At 51.6% G+C, this 15181-nt stretch overlaps 1 protein-coding gene and 1 long non-coding RNA gene across 3 annotated transcripts; one reads left to right on the top strand and one right to left on the bottom strand.

Moving 5' to 3' along the window:
• The first annotated feature begins 202 nt into the window (after positions 1-202).
• Positions 203-5363, top strand: LOC102445711 (homeobox protein not2-like). The gene is made up of 3 exons (XM_006115627.4): positions 203-539; positions 3848-4050; positions 5201-5363. The coding sequence occupies exons 1-3, from the start codon at positions 203-205 to the stop codon at positions 5348-5350; spliced, it is 690 nt and encodes a 229-aa protein (XP_006115689.2). The 3' UTR covers positions 5351-5363.
• LOC142829712 (uncharacterized) lies at positions 5007-14695 on the bottom strand. 2 transcript variants are annotated; one of them, XR_012904455.1, is made up of 3 exons: positions 14250-14695; positions 13642-13817; positions 5007-5248 (listed from the first exon to the last, which is right to left on the bottom strand). It is a non-coding gene; the product is annotated as an uncharacterized LOC142829712 (long non-coding RNA). The 2 variants fall into 2 exon arrangements; XR_012904456.1 differs by lacking the exon at positions 5007-5248 and adding an exon at positions 5940-7314.
• Between the last annotated feature and the right edge of the window lie 486 nt (positions 14696-15181).

Genomic DNA, 15181 nt, shown 5'->3' with positions numbered 1-15181 from the left:
TCTCCACCCAGCTGCAGCCTGCTTTGCATATTAATGTCTTATTTACACTTCACAGGGGAAGCCCTAGATATAAAGCCACCTTGGGCCCTTCCTTTGTGGAAAAAGCCAGGCAGCCGGCCAGCAGGCTGAGGGGCCAGGCGAGTGCAGCGTGCATCTGGAAGGACCCTACCCGTCCCATTAGGCTCGGAGCTGCTGAGCGACCATGCTCCAGAGCCCGGTCTTCCCAGATCTGCTCTGCACCCTCCTGGCACCTGCCACAGACGCATCTGGGCCTCCAGATGTTCCCCAGCCCCCTCCGAGGACGCCCTTTAGCATCGAGGCCATCCTCTCCAAGCCGGAGCCGCAGCAGAAGGGCACCGCCTCTCCCAGAGAGCCACCCCACCTGCCTCTGGAGTGGCACAGCTGGATGTACCCAGCTGCCCACTCCGTGGGCCTCCTGCCCTGCCCAGCCCTGCAGCTGGAGAAGCCAGGCCATGGGGCTCTGCACCAGCAGCTGCAGAGAGGCTGCCTGGTCTCTCTTCCCAGCTGGAAGCAAGACAGTAAGTAGGTTCACACTGGAGAGGTTACAGGGGTGGGTGGCTGGAGAGGGGTGCTCTGGAGGGGCTGTGAGGTGTGGAGGGAGGGTGTGTGTGTGTGCCTCTGTTCCCAGGTTTTTTCTGTCTAGTGTGTGTGCACATGTACGGGGTGTTTGTGTGAATGTCTGGGGTTTCTTTCAGTGGGAGGGTGGGGTGGTGTATCTCTAGGGTCCTCAGACTGGGGGTCACCAGGTGGGGGTGTCAGCTGTCAGCCTCCCTCCCCCCCAAATCCCACTCCGCCTCCAGCATTTATAATCCTGTTGTTACATAGAAAGACATGTGTTTTTAGTTTAAAAGGGAGGGGTCCCACTCAGGAACTTGCTGTGTGAAAGGGCCTACAAAAGTTTGGGAGCCTCTGGAGCAGGGAATGGGGTGTTCCTGCCTGGGATGCTTGGACATATTAGGGGGCCCGAGGAGTGCGTGGGTACGTGGCATGTCTGCTGGGGGGTGAGGTGGACCTGGATCGGTGTACTGTAGAGGGTGTTTCTGTAGTGCGCACACAGGTGTGTGGCTCTGTGGAGGGGGAGAGGCATATGGGTCTGACCCATTTCTGTCTGTGGGATGTTTCTGTCCTAGTGCAGTTGGCATGGAGGTTGGTTTGTGGGAGGGTGGACAGAGGGTGGGTGGAAGATGTCCTAGGTAGGAGCTAGGTATGTATTGTTGTTGTATGAGCTGTGTCTGTAGCTCTGTAAGAATCTGTCTGGAGGTTGGCAAGCATTCTGCCTGTCCTTTAGCTTCCTTAGCAAAAGATACAACAGATTCATCAGGACTGGGCCGAAGCAAACTGTGACCACTTGAGCGTTGACTTTTTCTGGGTTAATCAAACTAGTAGAAAACCCAAAAGGTTTTTTTATTATTCTTTTAGGACCCCGGAGATTTTTAGGGTGCATCTTGCACCCCAGCTGGTTTGTTGATGGCACTGATGCATTCACAGACAAAACTCAGTGTAGTGCCGTAATTTCCCAATACAGGCAGTCCCTGGGTTACGTACAAGATAGGGACTGTAGGTTTGTTCTTAAGTTGAATTTGTATGTAAGTCGGAACTGGTACATATTGTAGGGGAAACTCTAGCCAAACATTTCTCCAGAGCTCAGTTTTATTCTCCCACACCTCACTTCCCTCAGTCCTTTATTCTCAAGCTGAGGTGTCTCCTGAGAAAAGCCGCTCCGCGTCTCCCTGGTCTGCTGGGCGGGACCGCGGCGCGTCTCGGCGGTCTGCCGGGGGGGGGGGGGACACAGCTAGTGCGGGGTTGCCTCACCCCGTTTGTAAGTAGGGATCCGATGTAAGTCAGATCCTTGTAACCCGGGGACTGCCTGTATTCATTTCTTTCTCTTTACACTGGGAGTAGGTTCAAGGTACACCTAAGGCAAAAAGGATTTTTTTAAGCAACAGATTAATTTGGGTTTTGGAGTTTCAGAACCAGAGACCGACGAAGTTGTGTTGCTGTAACAGAAGGCAGATTTTAGTTCAGTGTTTGTGTATATTCTTCTCTCCTCTGTTTTTACTTCAGACCATACGGTACCACTGATTTTAAGCAAAAGTAACCCTTTATCTCAATGAGTAGCCTTGCTTAAAAAATAGATGGTGCACAATGGCCAGATAAATTTACTTTCATAGAGCTCCTAAAGTTGTTAACTATGGCAAAACTACCCACGTAAATCAATGAAGATTTTTGTCTGCATCAGGAACCAAGATTTGAGCCTGTAGTTTTTAAAGATTTAGAAACCAAAAGTATTGTTTGTTCTCGTAAACCTTTTAAATCTTAATTTATTTTAAATTTTAAAGCTTGATATCTGTACATTTATATATATATATTATAATTATATTGCTAGGCAGTGACAGAATGCTTGGGCAGTTTGCAAAATGATTTGATAAATTATTTCACTCCAATTCCTATTTACTGCTATAACAAATATATCATAACTTAGTTATTATTTGACACATCTGGTGTAAATAGGCCTAGTTCAAGTCAAACTAACAATGCTGAGATGCTGGCTCTACATTATAAATGTTTAGGCACTCAGATATTTGAAAGAGCTACCACACATTGGGTTTGTTCTCCATGCATGTTTTATAGTTATAGTAGTTCTAAATATTAGATCATAATGTCTTGTAAAACTACGGCCCTGATCTTGCAGACACATACACACGTGCTTAGCTTTATACACCAGAGTAATCCCATTGATCCAATGAGATGGTGGATAAAGTGAAGCATGTGCAGAAGAATCTGCAGGATAGTTATAATTGTAACCATTTCTAATGACATTCTAGCTATTTTCCTAGCCAGAATCATTCTTTCACAGGCTGATCTGTGCAAATGGACATCTATGCACAGAAGGGTGGAGGTGGGGGGGCTTCTATGCCCTGTAAGTTGGGGGAACAGGGACCTACCCATGTGGGTCTAACTTCAGGTTCAGTGTAACTTTATTAGTGAGGGGCTGAATTTCTCCTGTTTATGCATTATGCAAAGTCCTCCATCCTGGGTTGTGAGGACCCCTGACGGCAGCGGGTGACTGGCGGGGGGGAAGGGTTACTCATGTGGGGAAGGCAGGTGGGCCCAAGCCCTGCCTTGATTGTGTGTAACCATTTGCAGTATGTGCGCAAGAGCTGCCCGATCGGGGCCTTAGAAGCAGGGCCTGCTCTTGAGTTTTTGCAGGGTGGTGATTTTTGTATGATCCGTTCCGTATTATCGTACCGATCAGACACTTCTGAATAGTATGGTCATTCGTGTTATGCCCGTAATGCGCCTGGGGCCAGGCAGGACCAACAACCAGACACGCCCTGCCCTGAAGAATTTACACTCCTACACCCCTTATTAACTGTGCTCTCACAATCCCACTGAAGCTCCAGTGCCCACCGCCCGGGTGGAGACTCCCCATATCCCCCAGCCCCTCCCGTCCACAGGATGGTTGGGGCGGCCATCGTGGGGGCCCCCTATGGACGGGACGGCTCTGGCTTCCAGTCTCAGGCTGCCCTCCTCCCTCACTTCCTTGTGGCCAAGGTTCAGCCCCCTGTCCCTGAAGGGTTCCCCAGTTCTCCCGGCTCCAGAGGCCACCCGCTCCTCTCCCTCAGGGCATCCCTGTTTCTTTTCCTTCCACCTCCTTAGCCCCTGGGGGGCCTAGAGCAGCCCCACTCCAAAGCCAGCCCTGCCGGCGGCTCGCAGGGTTTGGAGCCGGTGCAGCGACGTCGCCCGCAGTAACGGGTCTCCTGTCCCCGTGTCGGGCGCGTCTGTTTCCTCCTTCGCCTCGCTGACGCCTGCCCCTTTCTCGCAGGCCTGGAGGTGTCTTGTGGCGTGGGCACGCTGGGCCCGCCTGCCCCATGGAGAGCCAGGGGGCCCTGTAAGATGAAGAGGGTCCGCACGGTCTTCAAACCAGAGCAGCTGGAGCGGCTGGAGCAGGAGTTCCTCAAGCAGCAATACATGGTGGGCACCGAGCGGGTGGACCTGGCCACCACCCTGCGCCTCACAGAGACCCAGGTAGGACCCCACTCCCCTTCTCCTGAGGCCCGGTCAGTCTGGGGTCTGTCCAAGGAGATGCTGTGGTGCAGGGGTCTCGAACTCCCGACCTGCGGGCCACCCCCAGCTGCAGCGGTTGCGTAGCCCAGCCCGGGAATCTGGCCGGGCCCTGTCCGTTCCCATTTCCCAAGCCCCGCCCCTTCCTGTCATCACCCTGCCTTCCCCCGTGGCACCCTATTCCCCCTAGGGATGCAACCGCCGGGATTGGGGGGAAGGGCAGAGCAGGCCTGGCAGTACCCACAGACGTGCGGAGATTTGACATCCAGAGCTCTCCGCCCGCTGGAATCACAAGCTGCTTATTCAGTTTTTAAACACATGTTGATTAGATGGGGGGCGGGGGGAATCCTGGCCTCACTGAGCCGAATGGGAGTTTTGCCACTGACTCAGTGGAGTCAAGATGTCACTCCCCGTTTTGGGGAGTTTATCCTTTAAAGAAAGCACAAGCAGGGTTTGGGGAAGGACTTCGGGGCTGGCTGATAAAGCCAGGGACTGGGAGTCAGGGCTCCTGTGATCCCTCTCATGATTGTCTGTGCAAATGGCATGACTACTGCGTGACTCAGTTTCCCCATCTGTAAACCAGGGATAATAACATCAGAACAGCCACAGTGGGTCAGACCGAAGGTCCATCTAGCCCAGTGTCCTGTCTGCCCACAGTGGCCAATGCCAGGTGCCCCAGAGGGAGGGAACAGAACCGGTAACCATCAAGTGATTTATCCCATCTCCCACTTCCAGACAAACAGAGGCTAGGGACACCATTCCTACCCATCCTGGCTCGTAGCCATTGATAGACCTAACCTCCATGAATCTATCTTGTTCTTTTTTGAACCACTTCCCAATCTCGCTGGGCAGTTGGCCAGCTTAGGTAAATGTCTGTAAATTGCTCTGAGAGCCTCAAAAGAAGGGAGCCATGGCTTTATTTATAACTATTCGTAAGTACCAAGTCCTTCTACAAGTAAAACTCCTCCTGGAGTCAAGGGGACTTGCCTGTGGAAGGATTACAGGACTGGGCCCCGCTGAGAGTATCTTAGCATAGTCCAAAAACTTGCAGGGTCAGGGCTTGCAGGCATCCGAGTTCAGGTTTTCATGGCCCGTTGTGGGGAACCTCTCCTAGGTGAAAGTCTGGTTCCAGAACCGGAGGATCAGGTGGCGCAAGCAGAACCTGGAGCAGAAGAAAGCGAAGCTGTTGCGGTGTGGAGGGACACAGCCTGTCCTGACGGACTTGGAGAACAAGGAGGAAGACACGGTGGATATAGAGGTCTAATGGGCTTGAGACTTCCCTGCTACAGACATTGCTCTTGCCATGGAACTAGTGGAGGTTTACAGCTACGTCCAGAGAGAAGACTGACCGATGACGTGTACCAGGGAGCTCAGCAGCTGCTCCACACATACCGGACTGGCCTGGCGCTGCTTAGGATGAGTTCATGATACGCAGCTCGCACAATTGGGCAGCATCACACGAACACCGGAGGCCTGCTCGTCAGGTCAGCTGCGCGAGGGCAGCGTCCATGTGAGGGCCCGTGTATAAAACCAGGTCCCTCGCAATTCTCTCTTTTCTCATTCAGAATGCAGGCTCCTTCCCAGCAGCAAGACTGGGGTTAAAATCAGAGATGAGGGTTGGTGACAATCATAGATTCAGCTCCAGGTATCAGTGCATCTAAACGCATGTGCTGCTGTGGTTTATCAGCTTCCCAGGTAGGGTAACCCTGGCAGGGAAGGTGCAAAGAGAATCCGGCTCTGGATTTTTACCCTAGTGGCTTCGCCAGTTCATGTCAGGTTTGAAGTTCAGGTCTGAACACAAAGTTGCCCCACTGCACTTTGCAGTAAAGTCAGCGGGATCTGACCATGCGAAGGCGAAAGAAGCCCAAGGGGCCATCATACTGCCACAAACACAGTTCTAATGGGAGCTTTGTGATGCAGCTGCTGTCCCTAACTAGTGAACCCCAATTCTCATCTTATTTACACTGATCCTCCACTGGTGTAGCTCTGTTACCTGCCATGGAGTTATTCCTGATTCTACAGGCACGAGAGGAGACTCGGGGCCTTTCACTTCAGGGTCAGGCTGCACGATCAAGCCCTAAAGATGGAACATTTTGCAGTCCAAGGGGTAGTTTTCCGAAAGCTGTAAGTGCCTGGGGCTTAGAATGAAAGTGCCTCCCCGTAGACCTCCTGCAGTGCTACATTAAGGATTTGTACATTTTTGCCTCTCTTCTGGCCTGCAAAGCCCAGATCAAAGACCTCAGTCCATCCCTACGCACATACTGCATTACCTTGCGCGTGCAGAGAGGCGCTCCTGGGATAAATTGTGGGCCTAGCTTTCAGCTCTCTCTCTCCACAGGGCAGGGTTTGGAGCTGGGATTTTGCTTCAGTCTCTTTCATGAATTTGGTTTGGGATTTCAAACGCTGCCTTTTTACCAAGCATGGCATGACCCACAAACCACCAGCAGCCCTCCCAGCAATGCACACACACTCCCCGTGACACCAGCTGTAGTTGCTCTCTTGTGGCTTCATCGCTGCATTATGCACTGGGTGGCAGAGGAAATATCTGGTGGGGTATGCCGGTAGCTCATAACATTGTGGCTACGTCTACACTGGCATGATTTTCCGCAAATGCTTTTAACGGAAAAGATGCTCAGGATAACTTATTGTGCCTCTTCCTGAACCAAAACATTGTAAATAACACGACTCTTCTATTATTTATAGACATAGCCCTGCCTTTTGGACACTCTTTTATTTATTTGCTGCTCCTTTTGCCCCAATAAAATCTTGTCTATTTTAAAAGAGTTTTAAAGAGACGGGAAGTGCCTGTGGGAACTGGGTAGTTCACCCGGGGATTGGAGCCGGTGGGTGATGGAGATGAGGCAGTATTGCCTTGGTAGATGGTTCACACCCTCTGTATGCTGCGTGCAGCCAGGTTCAAAGTGCAGTGTCCCATCGCGGATGCACTAGCCGTTTTCCCTCTTGCTTCATCGACAGCCCAGGATGGCCCGTGAGAGGGAAGCCAACAAACAGTGCCCCACTGCAATTCACAATGAAGTCAATGGGATCGGAGCACACTAAGGTGAAAAAACCAAACAGGCCATAATTGATACTGCCCACAAATGCAGTGCTTGTTGATTTTAATGGGAGCTTTGCAAACAGCCTGAATCACTGATCCTCCACCGGTGTAACTCCATTACCTGCCATGGAGTTATTCCTGAGCCCTACAGGTCAGGGCCCACGGTGTCCCTGTTAAAGAACAAAAGTTTGTAACTAGTGTTCCCTGTAAGCTGTATGCTTGGGGGGCTGCCCAGGAGAGAGTCAAGTGCTGCCCAGCTGATGAGCTGAGCACCCACAGCCAGCAGCATGGGAACAAAATTTATGCCTCACATGGATGGAAAGAAAACTAGAGGAAACATTGATTGTAACATGGGCAAGCCACTGAAAGGGTGATCTGCCTGCTGATTTTCACAGGCCCCGATACCTGATTTAGGTAATTCGTACAAAAAGAGTTGGTTCCTCAGAGCTGTCTGGACCCCTTGATGCTCTCTCAGCCAGACCATTCAAACAGACTTTTCAGCCCTGTAGGAGAGATGGGCTCCTGCCATAATTCACACGAATGGTGCTCTTTCCAGGCTATACCCCCCCATCTACTGACCCCTTCACAAATACTAACTGGGACTAGTTGGGTGAGTTGAGTCTGAAAGGCCTGCAGTCACCATGGCAACCAAAAATTCCTGGGATGAGCCAGAAGAAGCCAAGGACTTGGACTTGGATCTTGCCAAACACCCGGAGGCTTGGTAACCGAATGTGACCTGCTCAGCAGGGAGCTCCTTGGTGCATCAGGGTACCAATTCTAGCCCAAATGCCCATTTACCTCCACCACTGGCCTGGGAGATTTCCTACCTCTGAAATTGGGGGCAGAAAGCACAGCCACACGTCCTGCCCAGCTCCACTTACCTCATGAGGCACTGGGTGCCTATATACGTCCTGCTGCTCTAGCACAAGGCCCTACCATGCAGGCTAAAAAAAAAATCGCCATGAACTGTTTGCAGTGTAAGGCCTATGACGCACTGTCAAGCAGTTCTGATTCCATCCAGTAGAGGGCAGTCTCACGGGTGCGACATTTCTTTACAACATACTTACCTGTCACCTAGAAAATATGTCACGCTGCATTTTAAAGGTGTCACCGTGACTTAGAGCTGGTTGAAAAAACGGAATTATTTCCCCTATGGAATTATTCATGGGGGGAGGGAGAAAGGGGAAGAATAAAGATGTCATTTTTAATTCTCCGGGCTTCCTTCCCTTTCCTGTCCCGTTTAACTCCCCTTCCCTCCAATGAAGGGGAAAAAAGGATTGGAAAAATAGGGAAAATCCACTTTATTGGTTCCCAACTGACAAATCAGCATTTTTAAACAATAAACAGGTTTCACTATTGGACACACTATTGGATGTCCCCTTCCCTTCCTCCACACATACATTGGGACTGTGTCTAGACTGGCCAGTTGTTCCAGAAAATCAGCCGCTTTTCCGGAAAAACTTGCCAGCTGTCTACACTGGCCGCTTGAATTTCTGCAAAAGCACTGACTTCCTACTGTAAGAAATCAGTGCTTCTTGCGGAAATATTATTCTGCTCCCGTTCAGGCAAAAGTCCCTTTTGTGCAAAGCTTTTGCGCAAAAGGGCCAGTGTAGACAGCTCAGATTTGTTTTCTGCAAAAAAGCCCCGATTGCAAAAATGGCCATCGGGGCTTTTTTGCGGAAAAGCGCGTCTAGATTGGCACGGACGCTTTTCCGCAAAAAGTGCTTTTGCGGAAAAGCGTCCGTGCCAATCTAGAGGCTCTGTTCCGAAAATGCTTTTAACGGAAAACTTTTCCGTTAAAAGCATTTCCGGAAAATCATACCAATCTAGATGCAGCCTGGATGTTTCCCCAATGTCTGCCATTGGGAAAACAGTAGCAGGAAGCTGGAAAGTAGGAGAAACGCTACAATTTCAAAACCATTTTTTAAATGAAGGTTCTCATTTTGAAAATGCAGTGTCCCCCGCCCCTCCTTTTTTTAATGACAACAAATCTCATTTAATAAAACTATTTTCTGATGAAAAAAACATGTTGAGTGGCAAATTCCTTTCAATCCCTAGCTAACATGACATCATTGAGAATTAAAGTTACTTTCTAGAAAGGTGAGCTTATTAACCTCACTTCTGACCTTTTGGGGGCTCAGACAAGCAGGCTTTTCTGTTTTCTGGTCAGGTTGGAAAATCTCCCACACACCGATCTCAATTTCAAAAACACTGGCAGTCGTACCTGGTTCTTAAAGGCACAGTTCCTGTTGTAATAATCCCACACTCTTATCTAGCTCTTTCCATCCATAGCTCTCAAATCACTTTACCAATCATCCCCATTGTGAAGAAAGGGAAACTGAGGCAGAGAGCAGTCATGTGAGCTGTCCAAGGTTACCCAACCAATAAGTGGCAGAGCCAGGAATCAAACAGGGCTTCAGTCCCATGTTAGTCCTCTGACCACCAGGCCACACTGCCTCCCCATTAGTCACTTATAAAGACAGTCCAAAGCTGAAGAACCTACCAGAAATAAATACAATGACCTGTACCTGCCACGCTTGTCTGTGCCACTTAATTCTCAAGTAGTGGAAGCCCCATTGCTTGAGACAAAATGATGTTGGATGGTGCACTTGTAAATAGATTTCCAATAACACTCCTTCCCACCATGCAGAACGTTAGCACAAGACCAAGCCCTATGCTGAGGCTTAACTTAGGACGTAAGTTGGATGTCAGCCTTCTGGTGACTCTGCACAAAGTGGAAATTCTCCCTAGATGATCAAATAGGTCTGTCCCCTCTCCAGTTTTTCTGATTGCAAGAGAGGTACCCAGTGTTCCCCATAAGCTGAGAGTCTGGGTGGCCACCCAGGAGAGATTCAAATGCCACCCAGCTGGTTAGCAGAGTGGCCACACCCAGCAACATGTGTTTGTACTGGTGGTGCACAGTCTCATATGTCTCGGTGCACATAACAAAATTTATTCTGTACATGGATGAAAAAATCGAGGTAACACTGAAGGTAACTGGAGGTAACCTTTGGACTAGCATCCACAAGCTGCAGAGTAAAGTGTGATCTTGATCCTGCAAAGTGTGCTGAGTGCATGTGCCATTGGGAATTAAGGGAAACAGCACTTTACAAGAAAGTGGCTAATGCTCTGGCTACACTTGCTCTCGGTAAACCACGTCCCCGGGCACTGGAAGCCTGTTTACACTGGCACTATACAACGCTGTCACTTGCTGGGCTGGGTGTGTGTTTTTTTCACACCCCGAGTGAGAAAGTTTCAGGGCAGTAACTTGCCAGTGTAGACAAGCCCTCTGAAGACACACCTACGTTTCAGCCCTAACTTGCCTGAACTTTTTCTGACCATCTATGGCCAGTCAGAAAGCCTGCAGCGACACCTGCTGCCCAAAGAGCAGCCATGCTCTGGGTTTGACGGGGGTGAGGGGAAAGGCTGCTTTGTTTATGAGCCTGTGAGGAGGGAATTTCAAGTTTCCTAGAGAAACGTGCCAGGAAAACTCTGACAAAAGCTGGAGCTCAGCACCGGTGCAAGGTTACAAATTCTCCTTCTGTGTGAACTGGACCAGGAGACACAAAAAGCCAGTTCACCTCAAGAGGCCCAGTTAACTCCATGGGATAAAGTTCAATAAGGACAAATGCAAAGTACTTCACTTAGGAAGGAACAATCCATTTCACACATACAGAAAGGGAAGCGACTGTCTAGGAAGGAGTCCTGCAGAAAGGGATCTAGGGGTCATAATGGACCACAAGGCTAAATAGAAGTCAGCAGTGTGACACTTGCAAAAAAAGCAACCATGATTCTGGGATGCATTAACAGGAATGCTGTGAGCAAGACATGAGAAGTCATTCTTCCGCTCTACTCTGCGCTGATTAGGCCTCAGGTGGAGTATTGTGTCCAGTTCTGGGCACCGCATTTCAAGAAAGATGTGGAGAAATTGGAGAAGATTCAGAGAAGAGCAACAAAAAATGATGAAAGACCTAGAAAACATGAGCTATGAGAGAAGAATGAAAGAATTGGCCTTGTTTAGTTTGGAAAAGAGAAGACTGAGAGGGGACATGAGAACAGCTTCCAAGTACCTAAAAGGGTGTCACAAGGAGGAGGGAGAAAAATTGTTCTCCTTGGCCTCTGAGGATAGGATAAGAAGCAATGGGCTTAAACTGCAACAAGGGAGTTTAGGTTGGACAGTAGGAAAAACTTCCTACCTGTCAGGGTGGTTAAACACTGGAATAAATTGCCTAGGGAGGTTCTGGAATCTCCATCACTGGAGATATTTAAGAGTAGGTTAGACAGACACTTAAGATTTATTGGGGTCCTAGGCACAAAGAACATTTGGGCCCCCGCAAACTCTGGGGTTCCAGAGGCACCAGAGTGGGGGGGATGCACCCACCTACTTTTTAACATGCACCCCAGGCAGGCAGGGAGCAGAGACAGCATGGGCATAGTTTTGGGAAGAGTGAGGGACAAGGTAAGCCTTGTAAGTAAGCCTTGGCTCAAAGGCAGCAGGAGAAACAGAGCCGCACATGGCACCAGCACTGGTAGGGACAGCCTCGCATCTGGGGACTCTGCCAGCACATTTTCCAGCATGGCATCCAGGAAATCCGCCAAAACCTTGTGCAGAGCCTGCAAAGCAAGGGAGAGGCTGAGAGCCAGGGGCCAGAGCTAGGGAAACTGAGGCAACACCTGCTATGGGAGGGTAAGTGCTTCTCCACAAAGCACTGGTGAGACCCCAAACACATTCATGTCCCACGGCTAGCAGCTAGCAAGGATTCACGGCAGGATGACACTGGCTTTTCAGTCCTTGTCCTTAGCAGGTCTTTACAGAGGGTCTGGTAGACAGAAGAGTAGGGAACAGCCAAGTGGCTATGGATGGAAGCTGGGGAAACACAATGGCTACGTCTAGGCTGGCATGATTTTGTGGAAATACTTTTAATGGAAACGTTTTTCTGTTAAAAGTATTTCCACAAATGCGCGTCTAGATTGGCACGGACGCTTTTGAGCAAAAAGATCCCCGTCTAGACTGGCGCTTTTTGCCAGCTAAGCCCCGAGCCGGAAAAAAGCGGCAGCCATGTTCATGCAAATGAAGCAGGGGAGATTTAAATCCCTGCTTCATTTGCAATTGCGCTGTGTCTAATCTGCAACCCTTTTACGGAAAAGGGATGCAGTCTAGACACAGCCTAGTAGATTTAAAGGTCAGAAGAGACCATCAGATCATCTCTGCATATTCCAGCCCTCGCTGTATATCACAATATCTGCTTTGTTCTTAAAGGGCTTTCCAGAAAGGAATCTAGTCTTCATCTGAAGGCATCAAGAGATGGGCCTAGTTATTCAAGCAAGTATTTTAGAAGAACTAGAGGACTAGTGAAAGAATCGTGAACTTCTCAGAGACCATTAACAGGGAGACACAGCAAGATTCAACACATGAGTGATTGTGACTTATTTGCTTGGTCTCAAAAGAGCAGCTTTGTCAGAAGCTAGGAGATGGATCACTTGAGGACTGCCTGGTCTGTTCATCCCCTCTGAAGCCCCTTCTGCTGTCAGAAGACTGGGCTAGACAGACCTTTAGTCTGAGCCAGTATGGCCGTTCTTATATTTAGCAAAAATGGCAATAGAGGTTTGCCTTGGAGTGGGTTTAATATAAGATAGCGTACTGCCCTTAGCAAATGTTTGAGAATCAAGTTCTACGCATAAGCTATGACATGCAAAAAAGCACTAAGGACTGGCTCAGGAGACACAATAATACAGGTTGGACCTCCCTGGTCCGGCACCCTTGGGACCTGACTGGTCCCGAAGGAAGGAATTTGCCCAACCAGGAGTGGTCCCCTGCCATGGCCCCTCAGCCCTCCACCCTTCCCTGCCATGGGCTCATTCTTTCCCAAAAAGGCTGCCTGATGACAGTCCCCAGTCCTGGCCATACTCCAGTCCCGGCTGGGCTATCCTGCTCTGGCCCCGCTGCCAGCTGGCTGCCATGGCCCTAGCCCTGCTTGGGCAGCCATGGCCCTGCTACTGCGGCCCCAGCCAGGTTTTCCCTGCCAGGGTGCTGCGGCCCTGGTCCCATGCCGCCCAAGCAACCCATGGCCCGGCCCTGCTGCCAGGTAGCACGCAGCTCCTGGTGGGCTGTAGTGGCCCTGGCCAGGCTGCCTCTGCCGGGTTGCCGGGTTCTGCTACTGATTGAGCTGCTGCGGCTCCAGCCCCACTACTATCAGCTCCCAGCCGCTGGCCCTCCCGTCCTAGGGCTCTCTCGTCAAAGAACATCTATGGTCCTTCCGGACTACGGCTGTTGCCGGACCAGAGCGTCCCGGTTAAAGGAGGTGCAACCTGTACAGGTGACCCCCGACTTACGACCGCCCGAGTTATGACCCCCCATATTTACAACCGTTTTTTTCATTCAAGATAGCTCCTAAAATTCCCCAATTTATGTCCACAGCTCGCATTTACGACGGCGTACAATGCAGACTCCACGCATCATCCGAAACCGGGAAACGCACAAAGTCAGTCAGACTCACCAGTCTGCAGCTGCTGCTTGAACTGAACCCGTCTCCGTCACATCAGTCTTCACTTTTTCATTATTTTTGTGTATTGTTTAAACGATTTAGACTAGTTTTCTTCCATTTCCATAGTCCATTTTGGTATTTTTAGGGTATGAATTGGGTTTCCAGGAATGGAACCGCCATTTATAACACTGCACCAATGAGAAGTAAGGGTTCAACTTACGACGGCTTGACTTAACAACGGTTCTCAGGGAACTAATTAGGTCGTAAGTGCGGGGGTCGCCTGTCATTGCAAAAGGCAATCCCCATCGGCGGACCAGGGAAAAGGAAGTTTTCACACTAGGGGATGTCCTGTGCCTTGAAGAGCCCAGCCCTTGGACGCAGGTGCTGGTAGGTGCTGTCCTATGACAGGGGAACTCAGAAGGCCTGTTCTGGGTTGGGACAGAGGGTCTGGAGGGTATCAGAGCTGGGGCAGGAGGCTGAGCTGCAAGGGGCAGAAAGGGCTCCAGCTGGGGCTGCAGGAAGATGCTCTGGGCTGGGATGGAGGAGTTGCAAGGGCACAAGTGGGATCAGGGCTGGGGCACAGGAGGGGGATTGGAGTGCAGGCTCCATCTGGGGCTTACCTCAAGCAGCTCCCAGAAGCAGCAACATGTCCCCCTTCGACTCCTGCGCAGCGGGGCGGCCCGGCAGCTCTGCACCCCGCAGGCCGCGGGGCCCAGCCAAGGGAGCTGCAGGGCCGGCACCCAGGGCAGGGTGCGCAGCCCCCCCGGCTGTAGGAGCAAGAGGGGGGCCATGGGAAGGGTGGGGAGCCAGGGCAGCCCCCAGCCCGACGCGTGGCCGCCGGTGCCAGACGGGGGTCGGAGAGCAGTCGACTGGCCGGGTAAGCGAGTCGACGACCTGCCATCCCCGCGGCCGCCCCTACCGAGTAATCGATAAAAATGCACCGACTACTCGATTACTCACAACCGCAACTGGACATCCCTACGGCAACCGTCCCCAGGGCAACTGTAACCCCCCCCAGTGCCTGGGCTTTGCCCCTCCCCCCAGCAGCCCCTCCCCGCTGGAGCTCTGCCCCGCCCCCATCAGCCCCTCCCCCCGCTAGAGCTCTGCCCCGCCCCATCAACCCCTCCCCCCGCTAGAGCTCTGCCCCGCACCCATCAACCCCTCCCCCGGCTAGAGCTCTGCCCCGCCCCCATCAGCCCCTCCCCGCTGGAGCTCTGCCCCTCCCCCCAGCAGCCCCTCCCCCGGCTAGAGCTCTGCCCCGCACCCATCAACCCCTCCCCCGGCTAGAGCTCTGCCCCGCACCCATCAACCCCTCCCCCGGCTAGAGCTCTGCCCCGCCCCCATCAGCCCCTCCCCGCTGGAGCTCTGCCCCTCCCCCCAGCAGCCCCTCCCCCGGCTAGAGCTCTGCCCCGCCCCCATCAGCCCGTCCCCCCGCTAGAGCTCTGCCCCTCCCCCCATCAGCCCCTCCCCCGGCTAGAGCTCTGCCCCTCCCCCCATCAGCCCCTCCCCCGGCTAGAGCTCTGCCCGTCCCCCCAGCAGCCCCTCCCCCGGC

Source organism: Pelodiscus sinensis, chromosome 5, assembly GCF_049634645.1.
Source record: "Pelodiscus sinensis isolate JC-2024 chromosome 5, ASM4963464v1, whole genome shotgun sequence".
Classification (NCBI taxonomy): Eukaryota; Metazoa; Chordata; order Testudines; family Trionychidae; genus Pelodiscus; species Pelodiscus sinensis.
This window is presented reverse-complemented; position numbering and strand designations above follow the sequence as displayed.

Bases quoted from the DNA above. Each gene is read 5' to 3' on its own strand.
- LOC102445711 (XM_006115627.4), top strand. From the start codon at position 203: ATGCTCCAGAGCCCGGTCTTCCCAGATCTGCTCTGCACCCTCCTGGCA. The intron at 540-3,847 runs GTAAGTAGGTTC...CCTTTCTCGCAG, and splicing joins TCCCAGCTGGAAGCAAGACA to GCCTGGAGGTGTCTTGTGGC. The intron at 4,051-5,200 runs GTAGGACCCCAC...AACCTCTCCTAG, and splicing joins TGCGCCTCACAGAGACCCAG to GTGAAAGTCTGGTTCCAGAA.